The sequence below is a fragment of the Chenopodium album genome, chromosome 10, assembly GCF_948465745.1.
Source record: "Chenopodium album chromosome 10, dcCheAlbu1.1, whole genome shotgun sequence".
NCBI lineage: Eukaryota > Viridiplantae > Streptophyta > Magnoliopsida > Caryophyllales > Amaranthaceae > Chenopodium > Chenopodium album.
The window spans coordinates 3,476,270-3,492,208 of NC_137843.1; the positions used below are offsets into that span (position 1 = coordinate 3,476,270).

At 35.3% G+C, this 15,939-nt stretch overlaps 1 protein-coding gene across 2 annotated transcripts; it reads right to left on the reverse strand.

The window, feature by feature from the left end:
* Positions 1-323: 323 nt before the first annotated feature.
* On the reverse strand, positions 324-14,812 carry LOC145561957 (ATP-dependent DNA helicase 2 subunit KU70-like). Of its 2 annotated transcripts, XM_081622094.1 has the most exons (19): positions 14,625-14,812; positions 14,466-14,543; positions 13,380-13,496; positions 12,365-12,479; positions 10,714-10,819; positions 10,508-10,625; positions 10,339-10,422; positions 10,199-10,257; positions 9,828-9,961; positions 9,686-9,729; positions 8,599-8,675; positions 8,275-8,422; positions 5,724-5,785; positions 5,267-5,327; positions 4,434-4,526; positions 4,211-4,331; positions 3,515-3,617; positions 868-1,039; positions 324-722 (listed from the first exon to the last, which is right to left on the reverse strand). In XM_081622094.1, exons 1-19 carry the CDS (start codon positions 14,697-14,699, stop codon positions 609-611), a joined length of 1,881 nt encoding a protein of 626 aa, XP_081478220.1. In that variant the 5' UTR covers positions 14,700-14,812; the 3' UTR covers positions 324-608. The 2 variants fall into 2 exon arrangements, 1 of the variants encoding a protein (XP_081478220.1); XR_014094244.1 differs by lacking the exon at positions 324-722 and having other exon boundaries at positions 905-1,039; positions 2,758-3,617.
* Between the last annotated feature and the right edge of the window lie 1,127 nt (positions 14,813-15,939).

Below are 15,939 nucleotides of genomic sequence, written 5' to 3' on the forward strand. Positions count from 1 at the left end.
TAAGAATAAAAAAAAATTAAGCAGCATAATATGCACTCCCCAGGTTACACTTACTAAGACACAACTAGTTAAAAATAAAAAGAAATGATGCTGCCTTTACTATCTGCTATTTGTCTGTCTGCCATACAAGGCAGTGCATAACTGCATCTCGTGCAGTAATTGAAGGCATATAGCAACCATACAAGACTCTGCATCTCATGCAGTAATTGAAGGCACATAGCGACCTCACAAATATACAACTAAGTAAGTTCAGATTTTGCAAAGTTCTTTTTAGTGTATATGAACACAAACAAAATCAGAGAGGCAGAAAATACAACGATGAATACATAGTAACAAGAAACAACTGAAACCAATATTAAGCAGATTGTTTATCCTGTACAACATCAAACCATCGACATATTTGGCATCTAATCATTCAAGAATAACACCAAATTGTTCAAAAAATAGAGTTGAAAAGGAAGGCATACAGAATTATACCTCTACAAGCATGGTAAGAGCCCAAGAGGCAGTGATGTTGGTGTTGTGAAAATTTGCCCTCTGTCTACAGACATTTGTACAGTCAAAATCCTAGCTAATTTCTCCCCAGAATAAATCTGTGAATGCCAGATTCATTTTTTCATGTGAGTCAAGATCCTACTAATGAGAGCTTCCTTTTTCCCAGTAACAGGAAGTTTGTGGGCTGAGAGGTAAAATTTAAGCTCTGGCACTGTTAAATCTTTCAACTGCCACGCAGAAAACAGAAGCAAGCAGGAAATCGAGAGTAAGAGACCAAAAAAATGGGAATAAAAAGAAGCAAATATCATCTAAGAAAGTGTATATACGGCAGAGCATTATGATGAACAAGAGGATTTCAAATTAAGATCAAACCTTTCCATTATCAGCAAGATCATCCCAGTCATAATTAGCAGACTCTTGTACTGCCTTTTCAGCGATAGCTTTCCGTTTCTTGGAAGCTTCAGAAACAATACTCTCTCCTTCTTCATACTTATCTCCGTAGACAGACAACTTAAATTCTTCTATTGCATTAACAATACCAGGCCTGTTGTGGATATAACACAGCAGATTCAGGTTATGAATCACAAATGAAAAACAAATAATTCTCTGTGGCCTCAGTCCACTTCTATTTGAGAATAACAAAAAAAAAAAGGTTGGATCTTTGTAGATAATATTCCTTCCCTTTCATATTGATGTTCCTAGTAGGAATGTCTCGGTTTATGAGGAGAATGCACCCTACCAGAGTTGAGTGGTTGAGCCTCGGACTGGTTGTTATTTAGATGAAATACTACAAGAGGGGGGGGGGGGGTGAATTGTAGTATGGAGCTTGCTAGTCATTTTTCGCGGAATTAAAAGAAACTTAACGCAATAGAAAAATAGTGCAAGAGAGATTTTACGAGGAAAACTTCCTAGGCCAAATAGGAAGTGAAAAACCTCGACCCCAAGGGATTTTGACTCAAAACATTCCACTAAAATAGGCCAACGACTCTGTTACAACCTATGAGGAACTAGAGCCTCTACCGAGTTCCTCAACGAACTCATATCCCCAACAACTATTCCCTCTAATAGTTGCTGCTCGAAATCTTCCCTCAAAGACCTCTCTTCTCACTCAAGACTTCACTCAAAGCCTTACTCTTTCTCTTTCTCTCAAGCTTCACTCAAAGCTTTCTCTACATACAACGAACTCACTCAAGTTCTCACCCCAATACAAGAGTTCACTCAAACCCTTATAAATTCCCCATTACAAGAGTTCACTCAAACCCTTAAACAACTCTCAAATACATACAAAAGATATAGTGTATAAAACTAATATGTTGGACACTTTGAGATATGTAAGGAACTTGAAACCTGGAAGAACTGGCTCACCAACGTGGAGAGAAAATATATTTCTTTTCGATCTACTGCTCTACCACTTGGGATAAACTCCATTATGGAATGACTCAAATAAGCCAGACAGTTTGGAATGAATGAAAACTTCTCTTTTTATAGTGCTTCAAAGACAAACCCATTCACCCATGATCTTCAACCATAATAGTAGTGCTTCCTAAATTCTAGGCATTATCTCCATTAACTCCATGAACATAAGAAGTAATGGAAGACATGGATTGGAGTTAAAAACATGTTCTCCATGATCTCCTTATTTTTCTCCAGTAAAAAGCTGTTTCAAATTAAACGTGAAAAGTAATTTTTATTTTTCCAAAAACTTAATAAATAAAAATAGAAAATATAAAACAATTAAATCCTAACCGAATCAGATTTTTATCAATTAAAAACTGATTCGGATTTTATTCATTAAAAATAAATATTTTATAAAAACTATTTTATCCTAAAACAACTAACCCATTTAATTTGAAATATTAAACCAATTAGAGATTAGATAGGAAGCAACTTAAAATAAATCCCTAAAATATAGGAGAAGATAAGGAGAATAAAATATCTTTTTGACTAACAAGAAAATCAAATTTTATTTTAAAAACTTATCTTTTATAAAATAAAATCTATTTAAAAATAAATAATACTTAGTCAAAACTAATTACCTAAAAGGTAGGCATAGATAATGCAATTACTATTAACGTTGAAAACTGACTTTTAGAGCTGTGCAAACTCGCGTTTCTCCTATACACGAATTTTAGACTAACCCGTGAGGAACTGGCTGGTCAGCAACACCCAGTTCCTTCCAGACTGTCAGTTCCTTCGAGATTAAAGTTCCAATTTAGTTCCATAGGCATGTTCCAAACAATTTATCTTGTCCAACATACTTACATGATTCCTAGAAAAATATACTCCTATTTTTTTGTCTTCATGTTTCTTCCGATGCTTCTGTTCCTGTCAAGGAACTTCTCTTTTCTTGTTCCCCCTCAGGAACTGCTGCTTATTCCTTGCAAAGAACATCTTCTCATTCTTCTTAGGAACTGCATGTAAAGTCTAACTATACGTTTGTACGTTTAGACTTCTTCTCTTTGTGTTCCCCTGAGGAACTCAAGCACGATCCATACATTGTATGTAGGGAACCATCTTCTATAATGATCTAACCTGTACTCAATCATCTTCATGCTTCATGACTTGTTCATGCACATCTCAATGAACATATTAGTTAGATAATCATCATTTGTTCATGCACACGGGCAAGGCCCCTTGGGAGTGGGAGGGGGGGAGTAAGGGAATCCCCACCCCCAAGTTGCCTCTACTGGGGATTGATCCCACTACCTCATGGTTATGAGCCAATATGTTGACCATGCATGAATACTGACTGATGCGTAAGAAAAAACATACTCATAGTGGAATGACTAAAGTCTTGCGTAGTTTTCAAATATTAAATTCTCACGAGTTTCAAAAATAAGTAATATGTGTAATTAATGCTCAAAGCAAGCAGGAACAACAAAGTAGAGTAGGAAACAGGAGGGGTACAATATTTTTTTAAATGAAAAAATCCAGCGAGCCTGGCAATTAGGTTTGAAGAGCCGGTGAAGAAATCAAGTTAGTTGCATAAGCTAGAAACCAAATTAGTTTAGCACATTACCTGGCCATGCCCTCTTCATCAGGAAGGGTATCGTCCTTAATTTCTGGTATTTCATCTTCTTCCAGAGCTAAGGCCTGTAATACTGCGTAGTGCTTCTGCAAAGCTGAGAAAATAAACCTCATATTTTGAGAGCCTTTTACTAGAAGCTAGAGCAACAAAAAAATTAAAATGGAAGGATAAATGTGATAGCCAACATATGGCAAAATCGTAGTATGGATATTCCCAGCAGCATACACAATTTTTGCAACAAAATTTGGTTAGTGCGAAGAGATGATGATTTTAGATAAAATAGCTAAAAGTTGTGATGCAACACAAATCTATAGAATAACTAAGAAACATCAAACTCTATGAACAATAATACAATGTAAACTAAGACAATATAGCCAACTGTATATCCTCTAACAAACCAACTCAATCACTGCCATAAACTAGGAAAATAAGTGATCAAGTGTTTCTTCTTGTTCACATGCTTGAATAAATTGAGACAATTTCTGTTTAACCTATAACATGGGGATATCACCTGCATTCACCCCTAAGTTCATGCAGTTTAAAGCTATTAAATATTAAAAACAGCATTGTCATTCTTTGTAACTATTATCTATTGCTTGAGCAGTTGAGCCCTAACTCCCAAGTGACCAGAATGTGCATCAATTAAGAACACGGTTATATAGTGGGCACCGTTTGAATAGTAATTACCAGGATTAGGAAACTGGCATACTGTAAAATCTTTTAAATTTACACGGTTCATAAGAACTGCAGCCTTCTGAATATCTTCATTCGATGCACGAGGGGTCGTAAAAGTGACATCCATATGAAGCTGCAAAAGATTGAAGAACATTTCCCAAACATCAATTAAGCAGAAAATTGAGAGAAACTGGCTTATATACCTACAAATTAATCTACAAAAATTATTCCTTGCCTCTTCAGGGTTTCGTATATCATCACAATATGGTAGGTAAATCATATGCATTCCAGGAGGCTCAACCTGACCACGTGCAGTAATTACTTCATCCTGCTTTCAGCAAGAAAACAAAATCAAACCAGCATTGAGTTTGTTTCATGGCATGCGAAAAATGATAGAGCCCACAGAGGGGATGCGTGGTTTTTTTTTTTTTGCCTTAGGGAGGGGAGTGTAAATGAATGCTAAAAGAGGATAGAAATTGAAAATCCAGATAGACATAAATTTAAGTTGTATAATCCAGCATTTCACAAAAAACTTAATACAGCATAAACTAGTTAGGTTCATAGTTAACTACTGTAGCTTTAGTCTGGATGATGTGCTCTGAAGAGAACATGAAGCTTTTATCGGTACCAGAAAATGAAGCAAACTACTTTGTATATTACTCTATACACTGATGATATGATATCTGCCTTTATGAGTCCACTCTCTTATTCTTCATTTGTTTAGAAGTATAAATGCATAACGTACAACAATTTTAAACTGAAATGATCCAACCAGACTTCACTATATATATTTCAGAAATGAGCAAATCCAAAATAAATAAATTTATAAAGGTTCATTTTAACTCAGAAAACCCTCTACCCTGCTTATTTGAGCAGAACCATAAAAGGGTCAGATCCTGTTAAAGCTGGTAACAAGGAATTTCCTCCTGATGTAATAGTATCTTAGAACTAGAGTTTTGAAGTTCTCATACCTAGGGAATTAAGAAAAATATTACTTCAGATAACCATATATATCTGGAATCTAACTTTAAAAAGAAATTTGAAACAATACAAATGAACAAAACTTACTTGAGCAATAAGTGCAACCAACTGAGGATGTGTTGAACTGCCAAAGTATGCAACTGCAAAGCTGCATCATGAAGACTAAAGACTGAAAAGCTATAACAAGCCAGAAAGCTACAGAAGCAACATTGACACTTATTATATTTGACTTTTACAAACATTTGCTTTTGGAAAATGCACTCTCTGCATGTCTTTCACAAATATCTATACTAGTCTTATCTATATAAAACTTACAATGGAACTTCATATACCTAGCAACTAGTTAGCTGCATTACTTCAGGAAAAAATGTGTAAAAATCAAAACCTGGCAATTCTACAGATGACAGGTCACCAAAATGTGTATTTGTCACTAGCCTTAATCTCATAATCGACGAGTTGTGTCAAATCTACCTCAGTTGAGGTGGTCATGCATGGCAAATTACTACAAGTTGATTGCACAAAGATCAAAGATTAGGCTACTGACCGTCTAAGCCGCAACATAGATCTATGCAACGCGATGAAGATCTTAGTGCTGCCAATTGTATCCTACAAAGCATACACATAATTTATGATGTTTTCTCAAAGAATTTTGAGAAACAAGAATTTGAAAAAGACCAACAAAAACTAAATAGATGAGAGTACCAGAATGCAATGAACTGATGTTAGGGAAGAGAGGCAAGTTAGGGAGTATCATAATAAAGTTTTTAGTAGCTTGAAGGAGAAGTTAGTTAGTTTGTTATGGAAATGCTCTATATATAAAGCTAAATAGAGAGAGATAATCATGCAAAATATAATCAAATGTTTTGGGTTAGCTTTAGAAGGCTAAATTAGGAGAGAATACACCTCTCGAAAGTGGAATTCTCATACAAAAGTGCTGTGATTCAGTTTATTAATCAAAATTCACCATCTTCTTCCTATTTTCTGCCATTTATGAAGCTCAAGCTATGATAATCCATAGCACAAAGCCCTCCTTTTCTTTCTATGTTCATCATTTTGCCATGATGTGTATGAAGACCTCACAAACATAATTCTGAGATTGAGATGTAAAACGCCCAACCATCAGAATTTTGCATAACAAATTGAAGGGAAAGAGAATAGCTATTGTCTGATACTGCACAATATAATCAAAAAAGGATAAGAATAACCTTGAACCAGACACCAGTTTTTCCACAGCTGAAAGTCAGATACTGCAGTACATATTAAGCACCATGCTTAAAGCCAGAGAGCAAAGAGATACGGCCAAGATTTGACCACTTGTTTATTTGGGCTTACAGACATAGTCCCAACTGCCAAATGATCTTTCTACTCTTTTTTCTGTCCAACCAAAACATATCTCTCTCAAAGTGTCACAAATCCACAATGCTCGATTGCCTAACAATTATGTCTTCTTTGCTCCATTCTACTTCCAAAATTATTGGTTGCTTCCCAAAACTAGGCCAGCTCAACAATTCCTTCCTCCTACATTTTGTACACCCCTTGAAACGTTAGCCTGCCCGCGGGGGGGGTGGGGGGGGGGGGGTGGGGGGGAATGACCAAAGAGACAAGACTGGTTAAGTCTGATCTGGTGTCTAATGGAAAATTAAAGCTTTACCAATTATCTACTATCTTAGGAGATTCCCAAATGAAACTCGAATTTTATAAACCCAAGTCCTCCTACACAGACCCAAAGGTAAGTTAAGAGACTCAATGACACAACTTGCCAAGAAGAAAAAGCAAGAGTAAAAGAATATCATTACATCCCGAGTTAATCTTAAGCCTTGAAGCTAGCTCAAATTTTTTTATAAAAGTCAAAACAAGACCAAACTTCTCTATGCAAGCTAGGTTGCACTGATACGGATACGGGGACAAAAACGGATACGGATACGGGTACGGGATACGGCAAAATCAAAATTTCAAAAAACGGGTACGGCTCGGATACGGCAAAAAAATAAATATATAATCCATAAAAAAGTTTTGTTTTAAAAAAAATTTAATCCATACAGCACAACTTTAAAATTAGATTTTTCTTTTTTAGTAAACTTTTAAAATTATTAGACTTTAATTGAAAAGTACTCCATAATAAGCTATCTAACCAAAAAACAAATAAAATGCTATACTGTACACTACCCTCAGCACATAACTAAAAACTAGGCACTAAATATAAAATAAAAATAAAAAGAAAAGATAAACAATTGTACACAGTCAACAATCTCAACATAGAGTAAAACTAGGAGTACTAATAAAAAGAAAAGATAAAAAGGGCGGGGTCCACCACTCAACCATTATGTTTTACTGTAAAAATCTAGTTAGCCGTCAATGACCTTCCTTCTACTCAATTCTTTCTTCATTTTCCTCCATTAATGGACTTTGAAGCTTTAATTAAATCTAAAAAACTTTAGAAAATAGAAAATTATTTCGCCTATAAAAACACGAACCAGATCGCGAACCACCACAAACAAAACGCGTCGTCGTTCCGCGTTCCGTGTATCAATGCTCTGGTCGCCGCCTTGAATCAGATCCAACCGTTGGAGGAACAAAATCAGAGTTTGAAAGTTTTAGGGCTTTTAAGAATTGGGGAAAATCGACAATCAGGTAGGTATTATACTGATTTGGGGTTTTTTTTTAAAAAAAAAATATGGGTGGGTTTCATAGGAAACGTCAGAATTTGGGTTTTTTCGTACCCGATACGTTTCCGATCAAGATGCTAAACGTCCCCAAATTGCCTTGGCGTACCACTTTTGAAGGGGACGGTTTGGGGACGTATCCTAGGCGTACCCGTACCGTACCCGTCCCCGATACGTTTCGGGTACGGGAAACGGCACTCCATTGGCGTACCCGTGCATCATTGTATGCAAGAGATTAATATTGGCCTGGTGCTCTATATTGGCTCTGTATTTTCCTGCATGCATTGTTGTGATGTATATGTTCATATGTTATAGTGTAGAATTATAATATTGTTGTTTTCAAATGGAGTTTGTGGATGAGTAGGATTGTATGATTAAATGTGCAGCCGTAAAGACCGATGATCAACATATACTGCAAGTATACCAAGTTACCTCATCAGTTGGAAACAAAAACGTTGACGGCTTCAGATTATGATGATCCTTCAAGCAACTCAATGGCTTGAATCCAAGAAGGCAAAGTTGTGTTAAAGAGACTCTTTTAATCTGTGATATCTCCTCCCTGGAAAACTTTATTTCTTGACTGCAGGGCACATTTATTCAAAATATTAATCAATATAGTACAAATCATAAGAATCTGAAAAACTAAATCTACTAAACTACAGCATTGCTTTTATATTAGTTGTATAAAGGACCAGGAAAAAACTAATAATAGGTATATGTTTTGGACCTTTTAATCAAAAATCAGTACAGACTTACTCCCTATAAGCTTGAAACTGCTTGGGAGCTTCTTGCATAAGTGCACCAGTATCGGCACAAATTAAGGACCTTTCAGTCTGCACAAAGTCAATTTACAAAATAGTAAACACTACGGATTCCTGTGACAAGGATTTAAAACCCCCTATATTTTTCCAAGATCAATACAGCAGTTAACATACTTCAACTTTTAAAGTTTTAATGAGGATGGCATTTGGACGTCCTAACAACAACATTTATTTGAGCAAATTTTGAACTTAAAAAAGACCCAACAAAAAGAAGAGAAGATGACCATTACAGTAATAAACTTCTGAAGATAAAGAAGATGAATCCTAACTTCCTTTAAAATTGGACCTAAACTTCAAAGTGAAATGACTCGAAAATTAATGTTTTCTTTTACTCGCATGTTTCCTCACATTAGTCACCTAAATTTGGCAATCATATGCTCAATTAACCGAGGTAGTCAAACCACTGAATCATACAATACAAAAAAGCAACTTAAATCTCTAGTTGACATAAAAAATAATAATAAAAACATTAGCTTATTATAACTTGAACATTATCAAACATCCCAAAGTTTTCAATCCTATCTTTCACCGGAGAGACTGATTTATAGATAAGAAAGGGCCCATACACATATCTTCTCAGTTTTCACTTTCATGTTGGCTGAGGCTTTTAAGTTGCAGACTTCACTTCTAAGATAATTGGAATTTCTTGTGATTTTTCATTTCATCATACGACATTTTGCCCTCTTGCTTGTATTCGCTCCATTACAGCTAATATATACTCTTTTCCTTATTTAACACCAACCTCCTCATCCCCCTCCCCCCCAACAAACAGGGTCCACCCCTCCCCACCCCCTCAAAATATAAAAGTGTTGAAAGATAGCAATGCTATAAAACATTTATGCTGATAGGCATTCAATTATTCCACCCTCAATCCTATATTCCTATCTTACAACGAAGCTCATGAGTTCCATGAGTTGTAGACCATTGCATGTAATAACAACTAACAGCTAAAAAATAAATGTTGAATTTTAAACATGCTAAAAGCCCAAGAAAATATATAGTTATAGGATAGCAAAAACAACCTTGAGAGGAAGATTGGTCGTAGAATCCAGCCAAGTAATATTTCCTAGAAAACCAAAGCAAGGTATCATATTAGGGGATAACAAATAGGTTGAGATAAAAGTTTGGAGAATAATTAAAATTTAAAAATTAGGATGAACAAACCTGGAACAGTAGGACGAAGTAGAGCATATGCACTCATTTGTATAGATACACCACTCGCAATTGAAAGTGTATATGTTCTATATCTACGTTTCTTGAATATACGCTTTCTCAGCTGGTCCTTCATGTCTTGCAATCTGTATTTCATAAATACATGAGAATTACGCCATCTGTGTTATGATATACAGAAAACTAATCTCACAATCTCAGCAAATTATTTATAAGTATACATGAGGGGAACAAACCTTCCTTACATAATTTCATCAAAGGTAACATACACACAGGGGGGGAAAAAAAAGCTTTATTGCAATAATATGCCCATAGATCATGCAAAGAATGAGTAAGAAAACCAGGAAAAAGTTTTGATCTCAAACCTCTCTATAGATGAGGGAACGAATTCAGCTAAAGCATCACCCTCCAATCCAAGCATGACCTAAGCCGGCAGTGGTTTTCAGGTATTTATATGAACCAAAGAAGCTAATGGAGAACAATGTAAGGGAAAACATTCACATACAGCATAGAAAAAGGACATGTTGAAATTTCTATCAGGAGTACTCAGGGGAAGAAGTTCAATTGAGATACCAAGATCTTGTGCATCCTGAAAATATGCAAAACAGTATTAAATAACAGCGACATCTCAGCCCACAGCATAATAGTTGCTCAATAGATCCTGAGGATTTTACTTTAGCTCGTTGCAAAGTAGTCCTTGTCATGTCTAGCTTTGTTACTCGGTTCAAAGTCCCAAATGGATCATCCTCATTTGTGAACAGAAGCATACGTTTTTCAGCTGTCTTTGTAGATCTGAAGAGAACCCCTTCAGTCATATTTTCAGTTCAAGAGATACAGGTTGAGCAACAATGACAACGAACTGTTCAGAAGATAATATTACCCTTTGCGTAGAAGCGCTTGAGCAACCCAAAGGGCATTGTAGAGGGAGTTCTCTCGTGATCCAGACACAATGCCATACTGGCTTCCTATGTTTTTCATGAAGAACTCTGAATGAACAAAAAAACCACGTGAGGCAAACATGCTGATCATATTCATATAGGCCCCCAACTATTTAATTGCAATACATTCATAAACAAAAGCAATGTCACTCTACATCTATCCATCCCACACATTTCATTTCCCCCGCTTCCTACATCTCTAGATCCCTCTATGTGCACCTTTATACTTTCTTCCATACATAGTCATGCCTTATCTAACAACAAAGTAAAGGCACTGATACTGAAAGATGCTTGATAATCAAATAACATATATTATCCAAGTGATAAGTTAACTTTGACATGTGGATATGCCTAAAACACAAAGAAATTAGTAACTAATCCTTAAATGAACCAAAACCATATACTTTCTCTGTTTATATTTGATTATCCTATTTGGAATCTTTATAGATTTAAAAGAGATTCAAATGCTTACGGAATCTAATACTTCATACGTAGTATATATACATAGTCATGTGGAATCTTCGTAAATTTGTCTCGATTTTAAGCTTCCAAATATGTAACTTTTTTTTCTTTTTTTTTTATTTTTTTTGGTAATACATAGCTTGAGATATTTTAATTACAATATTGCACTAGAAAATGTGCAAAAAGCAAATAGGGCAAACAAAAAGATTTAGGAGTAAGACTAGACAATGCCTAAACTTATTTTCATTTTATTCTCAGCAAAAGTGTCCCAAGCACGTCAAATCACTCTTAAACATGAAGTGTTGTCCAGAGTATTTAGACGCACAAATCTTATTCCCCGGGATGATTGTGGTCAAGAGGGCATGGCTTATCTTTAATTTTTCATCCATTTCTCTAGGGAAATAACCTTCCATCTTCATGTTGCCAAAGAAATACTTTTCCTTCTATGTTTAATACGGAAAGACCAACTGGCACATAAGAGTTGACAGGGAACAAAACCAGCAGAACAAAATATCCCACAAGCCCCTAGATAAACTTAGATCAATGCTCAAATTGAATAAATTGCTTCCACTTCTAGTGATGAACCAACAAGCCTCCAAAGTCTTAACTGATAGCACACGCAGTACCAAAACAATTCATTCCAACAGGCTTGACAATACTGCCAGACTACCACTAGGGAGAAGCACCAAAGAGAGCAAAAGAAAAAGAATAGTTTTAAACTTTTAACATTACTTAACTCTAAGCATTATATCCCCAGAAACATGAAAACAGAATATCTAAGATAAAATCACTTTCAAACTAAGAACCCTTCACAACCCGTCCAATATATCAGGCACACTAAATACTTGAAATGGTAGGGAAGGTCACACTAGAAGACCCAAGTTAGACAATAGACAGCATGAAATAAGTTTCTTCAGACCTAGGACAATGAGTTTGACAATTGCTACATGAACCTATAATAGCTGATTATCTTCTCATACTTTTCGTCTTCTTGTAACTTGAGAAAAAGTGGAGAACATTGTATAAATGAAAAACCATAAAATTATTAGAACTATGGCGTGGCAAATCGAATAAAAAAAATTAGTGGTTTCAAAAAATAAAATAAAAAAATAAAAAAAATAGTGGCTTTACCCTCAATTTGATCAAATTCTTTTATTAGCCTGGCTGTTGGCCTGCCAAGACCATCTTCACCAGCAACAGTAAATACAAAAACCCCATTTATATCCTGCAAATTCTTCTTTTCTCGCTGCAAATGATGAATCGAAATTTTAAAAAAAAAATAAATAAATAAAGCATAGTTCATATTGAAGCACATAGAACTCATTCAATTCTTGCTACTTGCGATGACCTAGAAAATCCACTGAACCACAAATTACTTAGCACATTAAGATCACACTCAACAATGACCACAAAACGTATAGTATATAATTGAAAAGACTGGAGTAAACAGAAATCACAGAGGAATCACTAGCAAGCTACAGCAATTTTGATATGATTCACATAGAGTTATAACTGGAAAAGACATATCAATTCACTGTAAAAATTCCTTTTACAAATATTGATGGATTTCAGAACACGATGCAGGGCATAATAAACAACCAAACAAAAAACAAAAAAAAAATCCAAAATGGCCTTGATGCACACATAGAAATTTAAAATAACCTTTCTCTAAAATCTCCTATTACAGACCCTAACTCTTTTGCTCCTTGCAAGAGTTGCAGGTTGAGGGTTACAAGGCAACAGGCTAGCAGTATAATCTTATCTCTGACAAACTGAAGGATTGCAGGGGTCAATATCAGTCACATTTTTTATTTCAATGAGCAACCAACTACAGCATATAGAGGTGCAAGTCACAATCTGTTTTGGAAAGTTTAGCTAGTTAGCAACATGTCACAAGAATGTACAGATGCAAGACATTTAAACTTCAATTGACTAATCACTCATGTGAGATAGACAAGCTGTGCCAAATGCATCAGCTACATTCAGGACAATATCCAGTGAAGCATGAAAATGAATGCGCGAACTATCGGGACAAACACTGCAATAGTTTAAATTATATAGTAACAATAGTTCCAAAGATATAGCTCATGGTAGAACTATGGGTCAATACTCAACAGATTTAACCAAGCATTGGAGAATGTCTTACAGTGTTGTAAAAACAAATTGCGATCTCATCATAGGAACTATTAATAATACGAATCTTCAAGGACTCGGAGATACAGCTGATAGCCATTTGAAAATGAGACTGGTCTTTTTTATCTTCCTGCGAGGGGGAAAAAAAAAAAGGTTATGTCAACAAAAATGAAATAAGTCAGTCATAGATGTGTGGTCAACTTAGACTATCACAATGCTCACACTCTACAGATAGATAAAGTCATGGTACACACTAGTTCAAAACATTTCTATGCATCCTAATCTTCTTCCCTTCTTATTTAGATGATAGACATTTTCATAGCCCAAAATTAAAAACTACTCTTTCAATTTTAAGCCATCAAAAAGCAATTACTTTGCAAGATACGACACCCCCACCCCCCCCTCCCCGCTCAAGCTTTTGTAGGCTATGTTGATATGTCCAAGATAATAGGCCATTTTCCATATCTAGGTAGTTATATTACATACAGGCATACAGCTCCCTTTGTCTCAGAAAGATGTTCCGGTACAACTTCATACGCACATCCTATGTTCTTCATTTCACCTCGAGTGCCCATGTTGGACCCTTCATTTTAGTTCAAAACCATGGAAAAGTTTCACAAAAAAGGCGAGTCGGACACTTGGATCCATACCCATGTTGGACATGGGCACTCAAGTCCAAGTAACATAGACACATCTTTGACCATCAATAATTCAATTTAATAAATTTTATGTAATTAAAAATTCAAGACGAATCTAACAAGACCCCCATGTGATTAACTTTTTCTTATATCAATAGGTATTGAGTACTGCTCCAATAACCAAGGTTCTGGATCCTTAGTTGATAGAACTCCAAACAAGAACGTCTTTCTAGATGGGAGTATAAAACTTGATCCGTAGCACTACCTCCGTTTCTAAAAGTTCGAATCATTTACTATACCCAGGAACGGAGGGAGTATATATAAATGAGTATGGTATTTCAAGCAAATATAACTTCCAACGAAAAATCGAGAAAATTAGGCAAACAACACATGCACTAATATATAAATTTGATAAATGAGCTTAATTCTCTATTTATATTCAACAATGAAGAAAAACTTACAGCAGGACAAGAAGTGTCGAACATTTTGGGAGAAGCGTCAACAACGTAAACCACATACTCTTTGCTTGATTCTCTGTCCTACAAACTCAGAAAACCCCAATTAACACAAATATAATCAAATATTGATAAAAATTGTGTTAAAAAAAATAGAGAAAATACAAGAAGAGAATTTGCGTGGAGATCGTCTTCATCGTCGGCGAAAACTTCGTCAGGGTCTAAATCCAATGTTGACATTGATTCAGCTTGCTGTTTAACTCTAACTTTAAAACTCAGAAAATAATTTTTGGAGGGTTTTTGGGAAGAGAGGAAGAGTTCTTCGGGAGCGGAGAAGGCGGGGGGTTTTGTTTTCTTTTTTTTATTGTTAAATAAAAGGCAAAGAAATGGTTTCAAAAAAAAAAAAAGGGCAAAGAATTGGAACATCCAAAGTGTACACGAGAAGATTGGTCACGATTTTTTTTTTTTTTTTTTTTTTTTATTGTTAAAAGGCAAGCCGTGTAAGAGAACCAGCATTCAAGAGTAACCAATAATCCTTTCCCAATTTCTCTCTCCTTTCCTCCACTTGACACATCACACTCTCTTTCTTCCACATCACTTTTCATTATCTTCATCCTTTTACTTATCCTCTTTCTTAAATATTTCCAACATTAATGAGTATCCTTTTCCATATACTCTCTCCTATTTACATATACCCCACCATATATTCTCTCTCCTATTTACACACTTAATTATTATTTTAGTTTGTAAAATATGTTTATTATTATTATTATTATTAATAATCGAACGAAAATACGTCAACTAATACATTTTCACATTAATATAAAAAATTAGTAAAATACGAAATACATGAATTAAAAGACATAAATTAAAAATATGAAATACACGGATGAAAATAAGCAACGAAAATAACACACATAATTTAAAATTATTAAAATGCTAATTTTTAACCGAGCTCCTTGACCTTGCCCATAAAAGCTCAACCAAGTCGTTCTTTAATGGCTCATGAACTTGTCTATCGCGAATCTCCCCTCTTGAAGCTATCAATCTACTAAAATTATCAGGATCATACATCCTAGGAGTTACGGTAAATATTGTTGCATTTCTGGTTGAGGACGACCCTGGCATATTTTCAGGATGTTCTTGGGCGAATTCAAGTGGATCTTTATAGTTTAAGTATGTATCACGCTCGTCTTCAACTATCATGTTGTGCATGATGATGCAAGTCATCATGATTTTCCACATCAACACTACACTCCATGCCAAAGCAGGCTTCCTAATTATTGTAAACCGAGCTTGTAACACACTAAATGCACGCTCAACATCCTTTCTAGCACTCTCTTGACGTGTAGTGAACAATTTATCCTTTAAGATTTGTGGGACTGCAATAGCGTCTATGAATGTCGACCATTTTAGATAAATCTCATCTGTGAGATAATATCCTATGTTGTAATTATTTCCGTTAACAGTGAACAGAACT

Coding starts and splice junctions, on each gene's coding strand:
- LOC145561957 (XM_081622094.1), bottom strand. CDS start 14,699: ATGTCAACATTGGATTTAGACCCTGACGAAGTTTTCGCCGACGATGAA. Junction 13,497..14,465: donor TCGACACTTCTTGTCCTGCT/GTAAGTTTTTCT, acceptor TCCCCCTCGCAG/GAAGATAAAAAAGACCAGTC. Junction 8,676..9,685: donor CGACCAATCTTCCTCTCAAG/GTTGTTTTTGCT, acceptor GACTTTGTGCAG/ACTGAAAGGTCCTTAATTTG.